This window comes from Grammomys surdaster, unplaced genomic scaffold, assembly GCF_004785775.1.
Source record: "Grammomys surdaster isolate TR1022 unplaced genomic scaffold, NIH_TR_1.0 348, whole genome shotgun sequence".
Classification (NCBI taxonomy): Eukaryota; Metazoa; Chordata; class Mammalia; order Rodentia; family Muridae; genus Grammomys; species Grammomys surdaster.
The window spans coordinates 121,304-145,089 of record NW_021604767.1 but is presented as its reverse complement, the minus strand read 5'-3'; the positions used below and the strand labels follow the sequence as shown (position 1 = coordinate 145,089).

The window sequence follows — 23,786 nt, the reverse complement described above, 5'->3', positions numbered from 1 at the left end:
ATAGACTCAAAGCAGAGTACCATGTCTTCTTAAGAATAGCAGGGAGACCATAACTCAAGCAGTGTACCATATCTTCTGAAGAACTGCAGGTAGATCATAATTCAAGGCAGTGTACCATATAGACCATGACATGTTTCAAGGCACAGGCCAAGAAGATTTTGTACTTTTCCACCACCTGGACCCTCTTACCCCCTCCCCTTGTAAAACATGCTATAAAAAAGCATTTCATGTTCAAAAAAAAAGAAATTAATAATAAAAAAAATATATATTGTATAAAATTTCAAAAAATAAATAAAAAATAAAAATTAAAAAAAAAAGTTGGGTAAATATTTTGCAGTTAATTATGATGAGCATTTTATGTGGGTAGGAATGACCTGGGTCTTTTTCTTCCCTCCATTTTTTTAAAAGCTTTCATTTAAAAGGTGCCTGTGAAGTTTCCTTGTAGCAAACTATTGCTTGTCCTTGAGTACCAGTGTTTCCCCCACATCTTCCTGTGGATATGTTTATCATTCACGTCATCTACATTGACTCGTTCCCCTTCATAAGGTCTCAGGACTCAGGCCCCCAGTGCGGAAGGCCTCCAGTGATTGACTTAGACGCTTACTGCATGGCTATCCTGTGTGGCACCTGCCTGATAGGGTTTCTTTGATTAAGCACTTGTGTGACTGAGTGCTTTCAAGCTGATCTAAAATGTTCAAGTTGTAAGTAAAGCAAAAAGAGTGTTCTATCCGACTCCAGCACCCAGAATTTCTCCACTGCCATGCACTAAGCTGGCCAACATTCTCGGGAAGAGAAGTACAAAAGCCATTTACGTCTTGGTTTGCATTTATTACTCGATGTAATGGAGTTTGTTCACATGAAAAAGAACCTTGTCTACCTCCATCCACTCAGGCCTCCAACCCTAGGCACCCAGGGATCTACTACTTCTCTCTCTATAGACCTGTCTGTGGTAATGGAATCTCGCACCACAGGCTTTCGTCTGAATCATTTCACTGAGAACATTTGGTAGTTTTATCCAGTGGTAGCCTGCATTGGTCTGTGACTCATTTTCCTTGCTAAGATCTGTCATGCAGCTCTGTCGAATTTTGCTTATCTACTGATCAGTAGATTTGTGTTTGGTTGATCACTCGGTCTGGCTATCATGCTATTACGAACATTTGCCTGCTTTTATCTGTACAGATGTTTTATTTCTGGGTATATCTGAGTATATTTTGGGATATCTAGGATACAGGATAAACCCTGTGTTTAACATTTGAGGAACCACCAAACTAAAGCCTCAAATGATTCTACCACCCCCCAGCAGTGTGTGAGGGTCCTCTTCCTCACAACCTTACCAAAGCTTGTTGTTTGGAAAGAGGGTTGTTTTCAGTAAAAATATAAAGTCATTAACCTAGAAAAATTCCAATTAGATTATCTTATATTCATTCAAGTGGTTCCCAAATGAGACTGTGATCCCAGAAACTGGATGCTACTTTGTATCCAAAACAACTCATTGGACTCTAATTACCTTATCATTAATGCACTCCAGGTGCTTAGGAAAAGACAGGCTTTCTTTTATGTCTAATGGAGAGGTAAAAGGTGTGGCAATTGTATGTGTAATACAGTTGAAAGTCAAATCTCTTTGTGAATGCAATTAAATAAAATTGAAATAGGACAAATTGAATAACAAAATTAAACTGTCAAAAGAGCGTACGAACAGATATATACTGCATGTGGTTCTCTAGGATAGCGGGGAGAGATATGGCATCAGGGTCAGAGCCCCAGCACTTTATTTACCAAGGGTGGTTTCTACCTGCCCATGACTTCTGTCTCTGGCTTATCAAGTCCGTTCACCAGACATTCCCTAACAAGAATTCAATGCAAGGTGACCCTCTCCCCCACCCCCTCCATGGCAGGTTGTAGATTAATGTGTTGAGAAAAGCAAGTAAACTATGGGAGACTCTCTGATAATCAGATTTGGTTTTTAAGGATCTAGAAGGCCCAACAGTATTGTTAAGAACACTACGTAAATTTGTAGTCGAATGCTAACCCAGTTGCCTGGCTCTTCATCAGCTTTCCCATCATCCATTAGATGTCCAATGTACAAAGGCACACACACACGCTTGTGCCTCTACCTCTGTCTACTTCTGGAGCCTTAGCTACTGCCTTTGATTTAGATTTGCTTTAGGATTAAAATAGTACACGAGACATATTTACACGTTGGTGTCTTATCCCTGAGTGAGAATGGCTGTCTTTAAACCCTTGTCAATTAGAGTCTTAATCACCAAACATTTTATAGGAGCAGAGGTGAAAGTTCATCTCTACTTAAAAGAATAAATGTGCTAGAGACAAGCTCTTCTGAGAGTCCCAGATTTGCATGAAAAGCTCACCAGAGAAAAACAGCAATTCCCTCAGCGTGAGAGATGGACGCATTGTATTTTAAGATAATTGGAGACTGTCTTTTATGTGTTCTCTTTGGTTTAGTTTTGATTTCACATACTTTAATTTGTGCTTATCTCTTAATTTTTTTTCTCAATGTATTCTAAAGAACATAAAACACTTCTGAGGCCCTCATTACCACGTGTGAAATTACCTTCTGCTGCATCATTGGATGCAATGTTTCTTGTCAGTCTTAAGGAAGAAGTGTCTTTGAGCAGGCTATTATGTTTTAGCAACTCCACACAGTGGGAATTCTCCAAGTTCACATTTGGTAAATTCAGATACAATGTAGTGAACACCTGTGGATGAATATCTTAAAGTGCCCTCTCGTCCTTTGTCTTTTTCTTCTTTCATTCAACAAAGACAACATTTTCAGAGATGTTTTTTAATCCTTTGGCTTTTATTCACACTTTCTATTGTCTCTACACATAACACATTTTCACTTGTAGCTTGTCTGAATGTTGGCTTAAGCCACGCCCTCTGCAGCTTCAGTCAGAAGTGGTCGAGCTAAAATGCACGCCTTTATCTGCTGTAGATGTGTTAGGGTACTCATACACTCCACCTCTGTTTCCTTTTTCGAAGGTGCTGAGACGTGAGCTAAAGGAGAAAGAATATTCTGTGCTCAACGCCGTAGATCAAGCTCGAGTTTTTCTGGCTGATCAGCCAATAGAGGCCCCCGAAGAACCAAGAAGAAACCCACAATCAAAGACAGGTGAGTATGGTTCATTTCTATGTCATAAGAAACTCATGTTCCAGGGGACAAACAAAACAACAACAAAACCAACCAAACAAGCAGCCTTTTTCTTGAAGCATCAAGCATGTACAAATAACAACCTGTTGCATCCAGATATTTAGCTTAAAATGAAGCACGAATTAACTTCTTTTTTAGGAAATAACAATTCTTCCCATAGTAAATTTAAGAAAAAATTTAGCATGTTATCTTGGGGCCAACATATCATTATTAAATTTTGTAGTGTTGCTAATAAAAGTTTTATGGTATATTTAAAAACAAACAAACTTATAGAACTGGGGACATGGCTCAGCACTTAAGGGCACTGGGTGCTCTATCAGAGGACCTGGGTTCGAATCTCAGCATCTACATGGTAGGTCACACCCATCTCTCACTCCAGTCCCAGGGGATCTGATGCCCTATTCTGGCCTTCAAGGACACTGTGTACACACATGATATGCACACATAATATGCAGGCAAAATACCCATACATGTCGTGTAAAAGTAAATAAATCTTCAAAAAGCATGTTGTTCAAATTGTTTTTCCACCATTCACTTTACCTGGGAGAGCAGGTAGTCAGAGTGCCTAACTATCTAGGAGTGACTTCTTGTCAGGGGATGCAGTGGGAACCCCTCCCCTCACTGAAGCTGGAACTATGATTGTATAAGTAACCTCCCTTCCCCACCCCATCCCACATAGAGAGCAGTCAGTGTCTTTTCCACCATTAACTTTATTTTTTGCTCTTGCTTCCACACTGTCTGTGGAAGTAGCCAACTGGGAACCCAAGTCCCATGGAGTCTCCCAGCGCTGGTCAAACTAAATCACTCCCAATTATTATTTCTGTCTTTGAAAAGTAAACTCTTCTGAAGGTCAAGAAGAACTTCTTGGCTCTTTGCTTCACTGGGCCCTATATCTGTGGATCCAACTAACATGGATTGAAATTATTAAGGAAGTAATTTGCATTTGTATTAAGCATCTACACACATTTTCTCTTATTGTTATTGCGTAAAAGCTACTGTGGGACAGCTGCTTACCCAGCATCGTCTGTATTTTATTCAGTGTTTTAAGTAACCGAGACATGATTTAAAGTATACCGAAGGCTGTACTTAGGAGGCTATATGCAAATGCAATGCAAAATCACCTGAGAGACTTAAACCTCTGCTGTTCTTTGCTAATAACAGATGAGTGTTTCTTGTTACATATGTATATCTTACACACCCAGAGCATGCACATGTGTGTGCAATGCCTGCGTACTGCTATTAAATCTGGGTTCTCAGCTTGTTATGTGTGGTCTTGGGATACTTTTTAGGCAGAAACAGCTGCTGCTTTTCTGTTTTCCATTTATGAGTTGAGGTCTCTCATCCTAGAGCTCTGGTTGTACTAGAATGCACTGCAGACAGGCTGCCTTTGAACTCACAAAGATACACTCCCTCTGCCTCCAGAAAGCTGCACCACCGTGTCCAGCCGCAGTCCTTACTTTCCTTAGCGTTTGCCTCCCTGTATTGTTCCATCCTATATTTGCAATGTAATATTGCTCCTGCATTATCTGTCCTCTACTTTAGTCTGCTCTGAATGATGAGCGACTATCAGAGAAAGTTCCTGTTCTTCTTCCGATGGAACTTCTCTGATGTTCCATTACATACAGGAGAAGCTCTTGGATCTAGCACGATATTTGAACTGTAATCAAAGCTCTCCTAGGTACTCTTAGAGCCTCTTTAATATTTCTTCTCACTATTGCTTTGGTTCTAGTTTGTGCTTGAGTGATGGAGTGATTGTGGAACTGTGTTGTCATGGTTACGCCATATGCTCTTATTTTGTCTGTTTCCTTAAGGATTCTTTGCCCAAGAATGTTTTAGAGAGTTCTGATGTCCTTTAGGTACAGTGTTTGAGTGGGTCCATAGAGATGAAACAGCCTAGATCCACCTAGGGCCCCAGAGGGAAACTACATGTCGGGGTTCCAGCTCTACCCTCTTCACTGCTCCCAGATGCTCTGTGCCCTCTTTTCTTCAGATGCTAAAGTTCCTTTCTATACCCTGAGTTGAGTGTTCCCATTTTAGCAGTACTTTGTATGTATGAGGCACTGGGTTTGATTCATAAAGAAGCCTACATAAGGTGTGAGATAAAGAACTAGCTTTATTTGTTATTCTGCCTTTGCCTACAGTCTCCTCCAGGAACGTGTTTATTAACTGTTTAGTTAATAATCATTTACCACCAAATTTTAAATGAACCAAATTATAGAAAGTTCGTTGGAAGACTTCATCTCCTCAGATCCTTCAAATCTGAGTCTCTAGAGCAGATCTGAGCTTGCGGAAGCTGAGGGTGAGAGTAAGGATGGGTGATGATGGAGTATTGACTTTTCAGATGAAGTGAAACCGGACTCCAACTACTTAGAGCAAGTTATGGAGCTCATGTCCTGTAGCGATCAGTAGCCTTCTGCTCCCTGCATCCTCTTTCCTTACAGCTCCTGAGCCTTACCTTAGACATTCTGTCCTCCAGGTTGTTTAGCCAGGAATTCTTGGAACTTCTCTGGAATTCTTTGTTTTCATCACCACATCCAGTCCTTGAGCAAGTCCCCTCATTGCTACACGGAAACGACACCAGAAGCCTTTACCACCGAATCTTCTTCCAAACCAATATCCCCTCCCACTGGATGACTGACTGTCCCTTCAGCTTGGCTCCCTCCCCTGCTCCCCTTTTAAGATCTTTTCTTCCTGCAGCAACTGAATAATAATAATGAAGAAATGAAAGTGTGAGCCAGCTGACATCATGAGAGACTCCCTGGGAAGGCTTGTTGCTGGCACTCTTTATCTCCACCCTGGCCTCTCAGTTGTTCCCATTCGCAGTCTTATGTCTGCCATCCTGGCTACATTGCTATTTCCTGAACATCTAGGATTGTTCCAATCTCAAAACCTTTGTGTGTCTCTTCCCTGTTTCTGGAACATTCCTGCTCCTTTCCCAGATCCCTGTGCCTATTCCTACCACCACTACCTTCCCACTCATTCTCTTCCCACCCTCCCCTTCCTCTCTGCTTCTATCCCTTTTCCTACTCCCCCCCCCCACCTTGGGTCTTTATTCAATTGTCATGTCCTTAGTTCTTCCCAGTGTTGTTGCCACATGTGCACATGTGCATTCATATGTGCGTCCATGTGTATGTGGAAGACACGAGTGAACATGGCACAATTTCCTCAATCCTTTTTTACCTTGTATTTTAGTTTCCTACTATAAATGATCTCTATCACTTGGCTAGACTGACCTGCCAGCAAACTTGGGGGTCACTCGTCTTTACTTCCACAAGCATGTGCACTCTGATTATATCTGTACAGAACCATGCCCAGCTTCTTAATGCAGTGCTGGGATCTGAACTCAGGTCCTTGCTTCTGTAGCACACACTCTTCCCACTATCCATCTCCTTCGCTGATATATTTTATAGTGTCTGGTATGTGATCGCTGCCTCTTACATTGTGAATGAATGAATGAATGAATGAATGAATGAATGTATCAGCAGACTATGGCTGGGGATGGGTAAGACCCCTAAGACACATTCCATAAAAAGGATTTAGGTTAGTTGCAGATGAAGCCTAAACACAAAAAGGTAAGAAAGAAAGCAAACACCACTACCTTCATTACCCAGTGTTTGCCCAGAGTCTTGGTTGTACACAAGGAAGGTCAGGAGTTTGAGTGTCAGAGTGGAGACTGCTGTCCCCCAAGCGTACCCTTAAAATGAGGGAGGAGATAGTTAGGTGAGAGGACAGCCATTTAAAACTTTAAAGGACACTTTTGTAGCTTCTCTCCTTTGCTCTTAGACTCAGGATTTTGCTCAGTTCCCATTTCCAGCCAGGAGACATCCGGGGACTGGCAAGAGAAAACTGTTACATCAGTTTAACTTTATGAGTTTTTTTTTTTTTTTTGGTTTTTCCAGGAAGCATTTTCCAACCATATCTTTCCTTGATATTATTTTCTGTAATGGTAGCCCATTTTACCTGCTGTTAAAAGTAAATGGAGGGAAATTATCCATAATAGCTTTTATCCTTTTTTTTTGTTGTTTACTGTGACTTATGTACAACCACTATCAGAAACAGAGACTGTTTGAGCATTAGTCATCCTGAGTAATAGTAAAGTGCTCTGTGTTGGAGGCATTAGTGCTAGCCTAATCCATCTATGGCTTTTAGTTCTATTTAATAAACAGTTTTTGAATACTCCCGGTGCATTATGCCCCTAGGGTACAAAGATGGATCCATCTCTTTTTAATTCTAGAAAATGGTTCTCCATCGTTTTTCTTTCAAATGTCTTTTTCTCTTGCAAGCTCCACTCTCCTCATTTCATTTTTCTGTTATCAACTTTATTAACAATTAATGTTGCATGTATTTTCGAATGTTTCAAAAGCAGTATCACCCAGCATTATCGTGTGGGGTGCACATGCATGTGAGTGTATGCAGAGGGAAGTTAACGTCGGGTATCTTTTTTTAGCCATGCTTTATCTCCTCTTAAGACAGGGTCTCTCATGTTTACCTATATCTGTCAATCCAGCTGTGCTGCCTAGCCATCGAGAGCCAGATATCCATATGTCTCTGCCTTCCTGAGATTACAGGCATGTAACACTACAGCTGGCTTTTTACATGGACATTCTGGAGATTAGGTTCAAGTCATCGTGCTTGCATGGCACATATGTTACTTACTGAACCCATCAGCCTGTGACCCAAATGATCTGTCTAAAGACCAGAATTCCCATTTCTTTTGAATGGGATCTGGGCTTCTCCTGCCTTAGAAGGTCGAGCAAAGACCTGATATCCATGTTCTATCTGACCCTGTCTCATGCCACATACTCTGTGTTCCATGCTCTGTGTCATCCACTGGACACCAGACTTATGCTTTCTGCAGCAATGGCCTGCCTTGTCTTACTGTTCACCTTTTCCACTCATGATCCCTCTACTCTGTTTTCCAGCTCTCTCCTCTTACACTGGCACAGCACCTACTTGCTCCACCAAACTCCCTCCCAAGCTCAGTGACTTCTTAAATACTTTGTTGACAGAGATTTCTTGTGTGATCCTCTAGCATCTTCTCATGAAACCATGCCACCAAAGGCTGGGCCAGGTGCTTGGCCCTCCCTGGGGCCCCACTGACTTCCTGTCTATTGAGAATCTGAAGAAGTGACTTGAACATGTACAGTGGATACAATAAGCAGGACGTAGAGACCCCACTCTGGGCTTGGGCAGAGTTATCAGGTACTTTTTCAGAGATGCAGACTCACGATTCAGACAGGTTGTGAGAACTTGAACTCCATGTCCTGTGAATTGCAAGCAAGTAACTAGGTAGAAGTAACAATGCAAGACCAAGGTTGACAGGAATGACCACAGCCAGATGACAGCGATGAGGAGAAATTCAACAATACAGACACTAGATAAGACTCTGTAAAAACTGAAGCTATGTTGTTTATTTCCGATGGCAGAAAGAGTAAGAAGTCTTACTGTATTTTAATAAACTTCCTTCCAAAAGTGAGAACCATAAAGAAATTGAGTTAAATGGGTATCATGTAATCATGTGGAAAACTCAGCTACCAGAACAACCTACAATGTTTAGAAGTGATTCAAGTAAATACGATCCTTTAGTGGAACTAAAGTTATGTTAGTAACTGTAGGAGATTTAGAGAGCTTTGTGTTCAGTGTTCTGTCTGAATGGCATAGGAGTAATGTCATTTAATCTATCCTATCGACACATTTTTCTTTTCAATGCAAATTGCTTTTAGTTGATCATTATCATCCAGTTTATAATAGGATATACAGTTCCTACCATTTGTGTTGTTTTTCCTATTTTTTAAACTGCTTTTGTATTCACTCTTTGAACCAGATGAATGTGCTAGACAGATTATAAAGGTACCATTTATCATTTAAAAAAAATTGCTAGGGCCAAGAGCATCTTGCCTGGCCGACCAAGGTCATTGAGATAATCAAGGGAAGATGCAGAAGCAGCATTAAGCTTGTGTTTATTGCCCTTCCGTCACCCCTGGGTTTCCGCTGGCTTTGGGCCTGTCCCTGTAATTTCACCTCCTCCATCTCTGCTCATGTGGACCCCTCTGGCCGCTGACCTCCTAGCTCCTTCTTGACTCCTTGTCAAGAACCTCTTAGCCTTGCACACATATATTTCTTGGCTCTTCTTTGTGCTGCCAACTTCCCTTGCTGTTCTCTGAGCTGCATCTGAGTTGCCATCCTGTGTCAAAGATCTGTGCACGGTGAGATTCACAGCCAGGGGCAGACTCTGCCTCCCCAATCCACGTTCTCCAGAGATAGCCAGTGAATATGGCATCTTCCCAACTGCCCGTCACCACCAATAATAATTACTAATGTATCATATGACAGTATGCTTTTTGTTCATTAATTTTCCCACAAATCAGCTTTAAAAATAATTCTGGCTAAAGTCTTCCTGTTACTGTGACGACAGACAGTGTCCTCTTCTGAGAATGGCTTGTTTTATCCTAGGCTAGTCACCTTTGTTTCAGTTCAATAACATTCACAAATAGTCATAGAAAAATATAGTTCTTAATGTAATGTGTTTATGTACGTATACTTAGTAATATGTCAGGTATATGTTAGTGCTATGCTCATAATTAGTTCACTGTTTCTGGACCAGGGGGTCAATGGTTACTATCAGTTTTTCAGATCAGTGTTTCCTCCTTGGATCTCTGACAGCTAGCTATGTGTACTAACAACATTTGTTGTATCTCAGAGTAATGCTGTATTCTTTGAAATACCAAACACAACAATAAAATGTTTCAGAAGACCAAATACCAGCAGTGTTTCTCTCTTATGGGACTCCTATATTGTATGATATTGGTGCTGACTGATAATTAGTAGGACAAGGCCTAGATCACTGTGGATGGTTCCACCCCTGGGCTGCTGGACCTGGAGCACCTAGAAAGAAGGTTGACCAAACCATGAGGTCCAAGCTAGTAAACAGTATTCCTTCAAGGCCTCTCCATCAGCTCTTACCTTCAGGTTCCTTCCCTGAATGGGTTCCTACCCTGACTTCCTTGAACAATGAAGTGTGACTTTAGAGTTGTACACTGAAAGAAATCCTTCTTCCTAAGTTGTTTATGTGTAGGGTGTTTTATCACAGGAATAGAAACCCTAAGACAAACATTGTATCTGACAGGAGTACACTACTGGGCTTGGTGTGGTAGGCTGAAGGGTGATTATCCTTTTGGAGAACTAAAGACATATTTCAGAATTTAAATCACATTGTAATTCCATGTCAGCTCATATTATGGCAGCAATGACAAACTTGTGCAGATCGAAATTTTTATGACCATTAAATGAGTGACAGTATGGAATTGTCATATAGTTTAATAGAAGGTCCTATTGTATGGCTTCTCCAAGTAACTTAGGGTTCCATTGTTTCCTTGTAGCCAATAAAATGGGGCCAAATTACACCTTACCTAACAGAAATAATTAGGCTATTAAACTGGCAGGTGGTTCCCCCCTTGAGGCTTTTTGTTTGTTTGTTTTGCGAGTAACAGATTTATCGATTCAAATCTCTTCATTGTGAGCGGTGGGACCACATGCTCCTCACAGGCTTCCTTGCTTCCCACTCTTAGGCCCTGGGCCCCATAACAGGGCCACAAGAGGAGCAGGGATGCAGCTGGCGGCAGCAGTGGAAGTGCCACCCAGGAGGCTGGCCTTCCTGGCTTCTTCTCTGCTGGTTTTCTTTTCTCACAAGAGAGGGGAATGGACTGTGTCTCTTTACAACTGGAGTCTCTTGAGGAAAGCCTTCCCCTCATTTAGGCTGAGTAACAGAGAATGAGGTTTTCTAGAATTGATAGGTTCCTATTATCACCATAACTACCCATAGAGGACAAGCATGTGATTGATGAGAGATGTTACATAGATCCTCATAGCCAGCCAGGACTTATTAGATGCCGGTACCGGGCCAGGATCTAGCCTAAGAAGCTCCAGAGCAATTCCATGAGAGAACTCTGAAATAACAGTGTTTTCTACTGCCATTTTCCAGAGAGGGAAATTGAGGATGTTCAGTTCATAAGTCTGTGTAAGTTAGGCGCCAAGATTTGTGTCAGTATACTTGGTGCTTGTAACCTCTAGAGTTTTGAATCTACCTCTGTCCTCATTAGTACTTCTGTATATTGAGTAGAAATAAGATTTTCTTTTCCTTTAGGAAACTTACATCACAATTAAATGCATACAGTTCTTCTTTGTACCCACTATTATACTTCCCATCCTAAAATCCCAGTCTGCTTAATAGAGTCACACACCAGTTCACTGATTCCGTCACCAAGGGAGTAGATGTTTAGGCAATATTAGAATTTGTCTTTTTAATTTTCACATAAAAAGTTGAAGTATAAGTAATTGCTTTCAGGCCTGTGGAGCACAGCAATAATTTAATTAGCTTCCCAAGTCCAAATTAGATGGGTAAAGTTGAAATGCATGAAAGGGCATAGAAAAATATGTTACTTTTTTTCTCAGTGTACTTAACTACAGAGCAATACCCAGATCCTCCCGCAATTAAAGTTCTGTAGTGTTCATGTAGATATAGTAATCCAGCCTTGAACTGAAGAAGCCCCTGGATTGGGCAGACATTTTTTAAAACGCAAAACTTCTTTTAGTGGTCATAAATATCACTGCTAGAAAATTCTGTGTAAGTAAATAACTCAGTACTCTTTCTATTGAGAACAGAAGTTATGTTATGGACAAGTGTTATGGTTTTAATAAATTGCTTGCCAGCTGCTACTTTCCCCAGCCAGTGTTGTGACCATCAATAAATAAAACACATTTGCTTCATAAAAAGATACAGGGACACTTTACAGGGATACATTGTATGGGGATCTACATCTGGGATGTCACTTTCTGTTTTTAGCATAAAGGACAGGAAAGTACTACAGCCCTTGAGCAGAGCGTGGTGTTTTTTGTTATTGTTTCTTGGTTGGGAGCTAGAATCTTCTGAGGTGTCACCATGGTTTTGGAGATGGAAGGCCAGCAGAGGCATAGATGTCCCTCTTCAGTTAAACTTGTTGCTTATTTTAGCAGAACATAAACATGAAGCACACTTAACTTCTTCAAGTAGAGCGCTCCTGAAATTTCTGGCTTATAGATTACTAGCTTCTCTGTGTAGCAGGGACCAGCCCAAGGTGTGTGTGTGTGTGTGTGTGTGTGTGTATGCACATGTGTTGAATTTGTGTGCGTGTGTATTGTGTGCATGTGTTTAGTTGGAGGGCAGGTTGTCGGGGGTTATCTTAGTCAGGCTTTCTATTCCTGCACAAAACATCATGACCAAGAAGCAAGTTGAGGAGGAAAGGGTTTATTCAGCTTAGACTTCCACATTGCTGTTCATCACCGAAGGAAGTCAGGACAGGAACTCACACAGGGTAGGAACTTGGAGGGAGTAGTGGATACAGAAGCCATGGAGCAATGCTGCTTACTGGCTTGCTTCCCCTGGCTTGCTCAGCTTGTTTTCTTATAGAACCCAGGACTATCTGCCCAGGGATGGCACCACCCACAATGGGTCCTTCCACCTTGATCACTAATTGGGAAAATGCCTTACAGCTGGATCTCATGGAGGCATTTCCTCAAGGAAGGCTTCTTTCCCTTTGATAACTCCAGCTTGTGTCATGTTGACACACAAAACCAGCCAGTACAGTGGGAGTGAGTCTAAGTAAGCCAGTGACTGTAGACAGCAGAAGGCAGCATTAGGTGTCTTTCTCTATGACTTCTTCACCTCAGTTCTTGTTCTGTCCACTAAACCTGGAGCTAACCATTCAGTTCGACTCTCTAGTCAGTGATGCAGGGATCTTCTGGTCCTCAGATTCAAATTCAGATCCTCATGCTGTTGTCCCAGGTATGTCTAAACCATCCCCCCAGCCCTACCCACTGCTTTGCTTATTTTCCTTCCTTTTGGTTGGTAAGTCAAAGATGTACCAAGAGAACTATTCATTCCTTTAGCAATATTTACTGAGTGTCTACCACATGCCTGGGGGGTATTAGAGATCCTGGGAATACATCTGATAGCATGGTGAATTCCTTGTCCTGCTGACACCGAATGTTCTCAGTGTCTCTTTATGCCATTCAGTCCCGTCTCCTGGCCCCAGTGACCTGCTTGTTGTTGTCCAGTGTGACAATGAATAAATCATAACACTGTTGTCAGCAGGAGGACACTCAGGGAATCACTGCTGTGGAGAGTCGGGAGCGTCTGGAATTGGCTCTCTGATTGCCAGCACAAGCCTCCCTTGTCTGTTCAGGTTCTCTCTGACTTCCCTGCTCCTGCCCTGGGTGCTGCTGTCATTAGTAGTTTTGCCTGTTTTAGCCTTAGCTCAGCATGATAGCTTTGCTTACATCTGAGAGCATGGTGGAATTCCTTGGCTATTTTGCAGGAAGAATAAAATCTAATGACCACCAGTGATTTTCTTTCTCTCTTTTTTTTTAAATTAATGTAATTTTTTTCTTTTACTTAGTCACTTTACATCCTGCTCACTGCTTCCTCCTGGTTACTCCCTCTCCCACAATGTTTCCCCCATTCCCCATCCCCCCTCTCCAGCCAAACACCAGTGATTTTCTAATCAGAATTGCCCTCACTGAGATTCCCTGGCCCTCAGGGTGGTTGATCCTCCTGTCTGTTTCCTCATGCTCCTCAGTAAGTTGCCTTTTGAAATTTTGGGAGATATTCCCTACCTCTCTTTTCTTGGACATTTTGTTTTTTATATCCTTTCCTCTCGTTCCTCTTTTTTTTCCTCTCAGATCTGTCATACCACCCTTCAGCCTATCCTCATTGAAAGATGTAGTCTTGCATCTGCTGGGCGATCAGCTCTAAGTAGCCTCTACTAGTTTGTCAACCTTATAATTTACAAGATGAGCGTAATTAGAAGTCTTAATCAGCTGAGGGCACTTGATATGCTTGTGATTTGGTCCATAATGAACTGTTGCCATCTGTCATCTACCAGACTAGAAATGGACAGGGTCCTCTTAGCCACTGATGGAACATTTTAGAGAGATTAAGTTTATCTTAATTATTTAATCAGGAGACTTGGGAGTGGAAATAATATATTCCCTGGTATTTTAATCAGAAACACCTTTTGATTATGAAGAGAGGGGAGTGGTTGTAAAGAGAGAGAAAGATACTCAAAGTATGACCATCAGTAGACGGACACAGCCCATCATTACTTCCAGCATCCTAAGGAGTGTGACCTTGTGGTTCCTCCACTCAGATAAAACAGGAGTATTTAGAGAGGCATAGTAGGAAGAGGAGAGTATACAGCTAAGACATGAGTGTGGGCTGGAGTCATATTGAACTATCTTTAAAACATGTGTGCGTGCACACTCATGAGTGCAAGGGCGCGCGCACACACACACACACGCACACACACACACTCACACACACACATCTTTCAATGGATGTAATTTGTAACAAGATTTAAAAGATTAAGCCAAACTTAAAAGTGAAGTTTACAAGTTAAATAGAATGATAATTAGTTTGCTTGTTTCTTGAACCCTATAGGATTTCCTTTGGTAGAGGAAATTGCAGAGTGGTTTTAGGATGTACATTCATAGATTTGGGTATGAGACACGAGTGTTAATACAGTGAAATCCAACATTAAAAACATCCCGCCCTCCCCACATAACCATAGTTCCTTTGTTCATTTATCCTTTATTCAGCATCCTCCTTTGAGATATCTTTTGTAGAGCATACATTATCTCTGTATACAACTTTGGTTTTATCAGTTGTGTTGAAATTTCTTGAGTCTCAACTATACAAGCAGGAAAGGCCAATCAGATCCCAGACCAAATTTTCTTTTATGTCTATGTCCCCTTAATTTAACCCCTCGTTCCATGTTCCTCCTTCCACTCAGAAGCACCAAAAGAGAGTGAGTGAATCCTTTTTTCTCTTGAACTCTAGTGGTCTAATTGGCTGGGAGAATGGGAACAGTCTCGTGAGGAATCCAGATCTCCTAGACTCAGAACTAGAACTTTTATTGAAAACCTTCAGTGTTCTCTCTGTCTCTCTCTCTCTGTCTCTCTCTCTCTGTCTCTCTCTCTCTCTCTCTCTCTCTCTCTGTCTCTGTCTCTCTCTGCCTCTCTCTCTCTCTCTCTCTCTCTCTCTCTCTCTCTCTCTCTCTCTCTCACTCTCTGTGTGTGTATGTGTGTATGTCTTTTATAAACTGAGTTTCCATAAAATAAGAGTGAGCAGCATCTAGGATAACATATCCTGTTAGAACTCTTAATCTTTGCTTACAACGAATTGTATAGCAGTGAAATTCTACTTGCAACCTTTTTCTTTATCATTGCTAACATTAACCTTGCATGTATTGATAAAATATAAATGACTGCAAATTAATGCAAAGAAAACCACCCCACATAATACAACTCAGATATTGGGCATGACCACAGATCAAATGACTTTTGAAGGTTTATATTTGAAGAAGTAGCTTTACATGGGCTTGGCAAGAGGGTTGGGGGAAGTGAAGCAGACATTTAGAAATGAAGGTTAGTATTGTTTTTAAAAAGTAAAGCTAAAGTATTCACTGCAAGTCAGTGACAGACTGGTCACCTGTCTGGATTCTTAACCAAGATGGAGAGGAAATAAATGTTTGTGATGTAAATATTTGGAATCAGTAGTAACAAGAAGTAGAAGCTGGACCAATACCAAAATTAAGAAAAAAAAATATGATAAAGTTAGGAAATCATCCTTAGCAATAAGACCAGAATGATTCCAATAAATGACTATGATTATTTTATAAAAGAATTATGTTTAAAATAAATATTTTCACAAGCATACAAAGGGAGAATGTCTACCTTTCTTAAAGTAAACACCAAGAGTAAAATGTTTTCCTAGAGTAAGAAGAGAAAAGAATTCCATGGGGTTTACTCTTGGAAGGACAGGGATGAGCAAGTCACGCAGCGTGTCTTGTACTGGAGCAGCAGGCATGCACAAGAATGAAGTGGTTCTGCTGCCTGAGTCTGGGCCTGCCTCCTAGCCTTCGTCTGCTTTCCTCCCTGTAGTCTTGTTCCCATGGTTTAAAATAGCCTGTTATAAACGCAGCACAATCCATGAGCACACTCGAAGAAATATAAAGATTTACTGAGCTTTCCTCTCCTCCTTTCCATGTAGCCCAGGCTGGCCTCAAGAGATTCCAGGCATGTGCCACTAAGTTCAACTTTTCCCCTTTGGGTCATGCTAAAATCTGTAGCACATTGTAGACTATACTATTTAAAATCATAGAATGAAAATAGAAAACAGAGAAAATATCCATCACGTATGGTGGGATATAGAATATATTATCAAATAAAATCCACGCATGTAAAGAATACAATTTAAATATAATTCTACCTTCAAATTTTGTGCAGTTTGATCTCCAGGCCTGAACGTGGAGGGTGGAGAGGATGGGATGGAAATTTCCACTCAGGTGTACACAGACTCTGGGTGGGAAGGCCAGTGACATGGAAAGAGCTCTTCTGGCCTCGGAATTGCAGCAAATGTATTTGGCTTTGTCCTTCTATTTCTCCTCTCTGGCATCACAAATTAGAGTGCTCTCTTATCACTGGGCTCCCAGGCCTCCTGTATTGAGTAGCCCTGTTGTATGTGGGATTGACACATCAACCCAGTAGCTAGACACGCTCTACTGACAGATCCTGGGACCAATGGGGCAGTGTGGGCATCTCTCCAGGAATCTCCAGCTAGATGGGCCAAATCACAGAGCTTTACTGTGGGTCTCTGATAGCAGCTTCTAGAAAGGATCGGTTTGAATCAGCTCTCCGCGGGGTTTCTCATACAATACCATGCTATAGAATGACTGGCTAAGATGCTTCTCCACCCAGGGCTTCAGAATTTGCTTCAGAATTTACCACAGAAGCTTTTGATACTTTAAAAGAACATTTTATCCATTGCTTTTCAAATGAGAAGATTTTGTTTTTAAAAAATGCATTCTTTAAGCTCTGTATTGTTTTCCCTGTAAATCTTTTCTGCCTCTTTAGACTTTTCTTTTTTTTTCCTTTTTTCTCTTTTTTCTGCTTTGTCCCCTCAAATTGCCCTAACTTGATATTTTACATATTGCTTTGTTTTTTACATGCCTCACGAACATGGAAAATTTTGGTTTTGTTTTGTTTGTTATTCTCTCTTGTTGGCTTAAAACAGCTTCTAAGACTTGCTGCAATGGGGGATGTACTTGTGTTCTGACTCCAAAGTGCTTAGTGGGCACAGGTCCTCTGTGATAAACAGATGGTGAGTTTTGTGTCAAGCTTTGCTCCTCTACTGGTGAGTTGCTTGAGAGGGGATCATATGATAAACCAATGGAAGGACCAAGCAAACAGAGAAACTTCCACTGGACAAAATCATGGCAGTGAATATGGGATGTTTGTCCCAGGATGAGGAAGCTCTGTGTGCCCCTCTGTGGGCTGTGTTATTCAGTGATTGACTCAGAAACAGTTTTTACTTCATCCAAGAGAAACCACTGTGAGTAAGCTGTCTTGTCTCAAAATTAACAGGCAGAATCTCTCTGTCTCTGTCTCTGTCTCTCTTTCTCTCCCTTCCTTCCTCCCTCCCTCCCTCCCTCCCTTTCTCCCTCCTTTGCTCCCATAGACATTGAAACACAAATGCTTAATATACATTCTTTGAAAAGCCCCAGTAACTTATTAACCAGCGCAGGTGTAGCCCTCATAAAAGCTACCTCACCTCTCTTGAGGCTGCTGGGAATGAAATTTTCATCTCACACATAACATTTTACATTTGTGTAAAATATAAAATGTAAGTGTTATATTTAGCATTTTGCAGATGTCTCGAAGGTATAAGGATTTAAAGGAGCTTGCCTCTTAATGGCACTCTGACTGTTTTCCCTCTCCCTGGAGTCTGGCTGCCCTGACGTGTTGGTTACACTTGTTGGCCCTTCTCTCTAGGCTCCCTGGCTTAGGATCCTAAGATGGCTTTCACCTATTATTAGTGAGTGTATGTGAATATGGTGTGTGTGCATGTATGGTGCGGGAGGTGTGCATGTGTGGTGTGTGTGCATGTGGAGTATGTGTATGCATGTATGGTGCAGGAGGTGTGCATGTGTATGTGTCTGTGGTGTGTGTGTGTGTGTGTGCCTGTGTGTCTGTGTGTGTGCTCGCACGCACGTATTTGCATGCATGAGCTGCAGTCTGGTGCTTTCCCTTCTCACTCTCGATCCTTTTACCCAGTAGCCACTTAACAGCACCGATTCATGGTTACTGTGCTCTTCAAAGGCCATTTGGTTACAGTCTGAGTATCAGTGTTTAAAATTTTCTGGAAAATTAAACAAACATGCATAGTCTGTCTTCTTTAAATTGTCTTTTCAATCACACAGATAAGGACAGATAGGCAGGCAGATTTTTTTTTTTTTTTTAATAAGGGTGGATGCGAAGGTTTAGGAATGCTGGCTTCAGTTCATTTTAGGACAAAGTCCATTTTGTGATTAAGCTGGATAAACTTTATTTTCCCAAGGAAGCATTTTAAGGTGACGTAGAAATTACTAGTGTAGTTGATACTAAAAGGTGGGCTATTATTGCAGATAAAGACTTAGGATGAAACATCGTAAAAGATTTTCGGGGCTCCAATGATGGGAGACTGCAGCCCTGCGGCCATTATGTTCCAAGCACTTGGTGTGGTATTCTGTACATTATGAGATCTTTAGTATTTTATTACGGAGAAAGCTTTGTGTTCAGTGAGCTTGTCTAACCACAGGTCCATATTGGGACTCTATCCGTACTCAGTATAGGCTGAGCTGTGATACTTGTTATGTCAGATCTAATAAATCTAGTTTTGATTTCTAAGATTCCTTTTCAGCTTAGGGTGGGTTTACCCACAAGCCTACCTTAAGTCCAGGAACATCTGTATACATGTCTGCCTTAGACGACCCTGTCTTTTGCCATGACTCTGTGTTTTTTTGATCTGCCTCTCTGTTTCTGGGGACAGTCAAGAAGGTATACTCAAACCAGCTTAAAGATTAAAGAGGAGATCCCCAATTGTGGGGTTGAGAGTCCCAGACATTCCCATACCTGGTTGTCCTGCTTTGTGAGTCACTCTCTGTGTCCAAATGTGTCCTTTTGTCCTTGTCTTGTTGGGTTCACTGTTTCTGGCCCTGGGCTTAGGACCGATCTGACTTTGGTTTCTGTGGACATCTTTTTTTCACCTCTGGGCTGTCGCTCTTCTTACTAGCCTTATATTGTGTGCATCCTTTCCATGAGAAAGGCTTAGTTTATTGTTAGACTCCTGGCTCTGTTACATGTCAAGGATGGTCCTTGTAATCTTGCAGTCTTCCTGGTGATATGTGGATAAACATTCTGTTTCCGTGTCTAGTCTTCAGGAAATGTCCTTTGTTAAACATGAACAAGCAAGCAAATTTATGGATGATGAAGTCTCTAAGATGTCATATGTCTTGAACTTGTTCTTTAAAGGAACATGGTAGATTAATTTTTTCTTATAACTTACAGCTATTCTCTGCTAATTATGCTTCTAATGTCTCTTGAGAACAATGAAATGAAAAACCGTCTTTGGATTTTCACATAAGTAAATTTATGGTAAAGGGAGAATGTTTTCTTTCTTGAGTTATCATGGTACATTTCAAGGCTTATAAGTGCTAAAGTATTAAAATCCAGAAGTCACCATGAACATTAAACCATTTACTAATTGAGCAACCATTTTCTTTTCCTTTCTGAGTGTGTGTTTAGACTTAACTATGTCTAACTGGTAAACACATTTAGAGAAGTTTTTTCCTCTGACCACTGTAACTCAGCCTTTGTATCTATACACTAGTAACCCTTTGAACCGTGAGATTTAACTTGGAGATGAAGAATAAATGTATACCTGAGTAGACTCCCAAGCTAAACCTCTCTTCTTTAATTACAGAGTTAACTCCTGAGGAGAGGGCCCAGAAGATTGCCAAAGCCATGCGCAAACAGTCTTCTGAAGTCAGGGAGAAGTGGGAGAGTCTCAATGCTGTGACCAGCAACTGGCAAAAGCAAGTCGGGAAGGCGTTAGAGAAACTCCGAGACCTGCAGGGAGCTATGGATGATCTGGATGCCGACATGAAGGAGGTTGAGGCTGTACAGAACGGCTGGAAGCCCGTGGGAGACCTGCTTATCGACTCGCTACAGGATCACATAGAGAAAACCCTGGTCAGCACCATTGCCTTTGACAAAGAATACTTAAGGAATGTGTTGTTGTTGGGTAGAACACAAATAAATAGACCAACATATAGAAATCATTATAAGGGATTTTTATAACGGCCACTTCAGCTCCCCACCCAAGTCAGGAATTATGACAGATGTTTACCACATGTATCTCTCCCCAAAAAAGAAACCCACCAAGGTGGCTTTATGATAATTTAGTTTGTTTAAACATTTTTAAGATCCTAACTGAATATCCCTAAATAGTGTAGATTAGGCTTAACCATTTAAAACAAGACAAAACTGCCCCAAAACTTTTTAAGTTCACTTTGTTTCCAGATATGCCTCCCATTTCATTTTCTTTTGTTTCCTATTCATTTGTTTTTTTAAAAAAAATCTCTTTATTTTGTAATAATTCCCACAGCCTAAATTTAATAGAATCGTATCCCTATGGTACAGCTTACAGGTTCTGTCTCCTAGAAACTGGTGGTTGGATTTAAAGGTTTAATAAAAAAACAAACTGCTTTAGTGGGAATTCTCATCTATAATTTCTATCTTATTGTCTGAGTAAATGAAAAATAAATTTAGTTATAAATTCCATTTGTAGTCAGGAATTGTCCAAGGTTAAGGAAATTAGTTCTATGGTGTAAATCAGCTTTGGTTACTCATTGTACACATTTTCAGGACAGGGGGTCAGAGGGAGTAGCAAAATTTAGGCAGCAAAAGACACAGATTACAACTTCAGAGAATGCAAGGTTTGTATAGTCATGAATCACATCAGAGGGCGTGAGCACTGAGACAATCAGAAGGGATGAATCCAACACTCTCCATCATGCATGGAGATTTTATTGCAAAAAGTACACACATCTGTTGTTCATAGACACTGTGGTGGCAGTCTTCCTTTATTGTGAGTATGGCTGAGTGGAAAGATAAGCTCTGGGAAATTAATACTCAGGCCAGTTACATGACTAAACATTTGAACATATAGACAGAGGAGTAGCAATAGCTATCATTTCATAAGGCTTCTTCTTCTTTGCCAAGGAGTGTTCTCAGTCAGTTCGTGTGGATGTCTCTTTTAAATCCGCACACCAGCAACGAGGTAAGGATTATTCCCTGAGGCAAAACTGCAGTTGTTCAAGCCCACACAGCTGGTTAGGTCTAGATTCTCTGTGATTTTAAATTGTCCTCCTTCACTGCAGAGACCTCTTTCAATCTAATGTTTATAAATACAACCTTGACCAACCTTTTGAATTTAAACTGTCTAAAATTCAAATACTTTTAAACTTTTAAACTTAAAACAAGTGTTAACAAAGAATATAGTGTTCTCCATTTCTGATAAATGATGTATGTCTGCCTATTCTATAAGTTAAGTAGACCTCTTCCAAAACCTACAGTGTTCCAAAAAACATTTCCCTGGATAAATGTGAATTTAAAAATAGCTTAAGAAAAACATAATCATTAGTTTATCAGTGCATCTTTTTCAAATATTGGACACTTGGTGTATTTTTACTATTTTTTTTATCTTAGATATTGTGGGTTGTATTTGGGGCCTTGTGCATTCTAGGCAAATGCAGCACCATTCAACTGTATGCAAAGCCTTCTTTTTACTTTTTATTTTGAGACAAGATCTTGCTAGGGTATCTGGGCTAGTCTTGAACTCACTCCATAGGCCAAATAGGCCTTAATCTTGCAGACTTTCTGCCTCAGCCTCCCATGTAGCTGGTATTACAGACCTTTGACACCAAATCCAGCTTAACTAGTTTTTAAACCCTAGAAAGTCTTTCAGTGATTTACAAAATACAAATTAGTATCAAAAATCAACAACTAAAATACCTCTGAATTTGAGGGGGAATTTACCTTTATGAGTTTGAAAGTACCACATGATAATTGGGGATAAGTTGTGAAAAATGAAAATTTGTATCTGGAGAAAAGACCCAACAGTTTGAGAATAAGCAGCCTTAATTAAAGGGATGACTTGCCTCTCCAGCCAAATTCTTTTGTTCAAATCTACTTAAGTGGGAAGCTCAAAAAACAAAAGCAAAACCACAAAAACAAATAGTCTAATGGGAAAGAATAAATTGGATCAAATTACTTTTATATCTTAGGAAGTAAAAATTAAAAATTCAAGTCTTACTAAACCAAGTAAAATAAATTCAATGAATGTAATAATTCACATGTTCCCTAAAGTATATATCCTCTCTCTTACTGAAGGTTTATGGGAAGCAAAACACTAGATACGAGAAGTTGCAAAATATTAGTAAATATGTCAAAGCACAGCTGGAAAAGAAAATCTTCAGGAATAATGAATAAGTTCAGCTGCTAAAGTTATCTTTAATAACAATGCTGTTTTCTGCATATACACCTTCTGGTACCAGACGGGTTTGAGACACACACCTGCCAACAGTCTAACGAGCACCTTTGATAGTGGCAGATGTTTCTGTTTTTATAGCAGTGAGGGGTACGTAGACTCAGTCTCTTATAGGAAAGTACAGTCAAAACATGATAAATTAGTTCTTTATACAAGAACACGTGGTGATTCTGAAAGCCATTTATAACTCCGTTTATTTCAAGCCCCTTAATTTGGAACCTCTTAAAAGCAAAAGGTAAACTTCCTTGATAGAAAGTTTCCTCATTGCCATAAAAACACCTTGCCATAAAAGAGAAAACAGAGCCAAAAAGACTTTCCTGTCAAATCTCTGTTCATGTTTTCACCTATGACTTTTAACAGAACAAAACAAAACAAAACAGGATTTTTGCATAGTAGAAATATAAGCTTCTTTATTATTCCTTAAAATAAAAAAATCCTGTCTTGAAATTATACATGAAGTTATGATCAAATTCTAAAGTACCTTTACCATCTGTTGATATAAAACTGGTTGTTATCTAAAATTAGAAACCTATCAAATAGCATGTTAATTTTAAATTTTAATACCTAAAGCTAAAAGGATATTGATTTTAAATTATGGATGCAGTTATAGGGTCTTTGAATTTAAATGTGAAAGAGAGTGTTAATATATCAAGCTTAAAAAAAATCACTGTTAAAAAAGCCCTGGAAACTTTTGAGTTCTAGCATGTGTGTTCACCTGTGTCTGAGCGAATCTGAATTGTTTCAGAGTCCACTTTGAAAAGCTCTGTGTCTAACGCTAACCCACACTTCCCTCTGTCCCCCACACCTGTCTTATTTGTTAGTCCTTTGCACCTGTCAGGCCTGTTACTTTTCACTGCATGTCTGATAACTGGATTTGCACATCTGTCTGCATGTGCACATCGGACCATCTTTAGATGTCCAATATCAGTGGGGATAGACAAAACTAACTGAAAATCAAAATTCTGTCTCTTTCCATATTGTTACAGGCCATGTGTCTTTTGAGGGTTCCTTTCTTCTGACTTCCTTTGATACACTGGTATCTGCTGAGATTGGAAATAGATCATATCAAACACCTGGTGACTTCATGTCTACAGAGTCAAACAGAGTTCATATACTGCTGTTTCTGACAGCTCTGTTTTCCATGTTGGTTTCTGG

General features: G+C 40.4%; 1 protein-coding gene across 5 annotated transcripts in view; it reads left to right on the top strand.

Annotated features, from left to right (window-relative positions):
* The window catches only part of Utrn (utrophin), a 429,847-nt gene that overhangs the window by 313,100 nt on the left and 92,961 nt on the right, over positions 1-23,786 (top strand). For all 5 annotated transcript variants that reach the window (XM_028779235.1, XM_028779234.1, XM_028779233.1 and 2 more), the window contains 2 exons: positions 3,001-3,130; positions 20,004-20,272. In XM_028779235.1, coding sequence (XP_028635068.1) covers positions 3,001-3,130; positions 20,004-20,272 — 399 coding nt within the window. The remainder of the gene's footprint in view (positions 1-3,000; positions 3,131-20,003; positions 20,273-23,786) is intronic.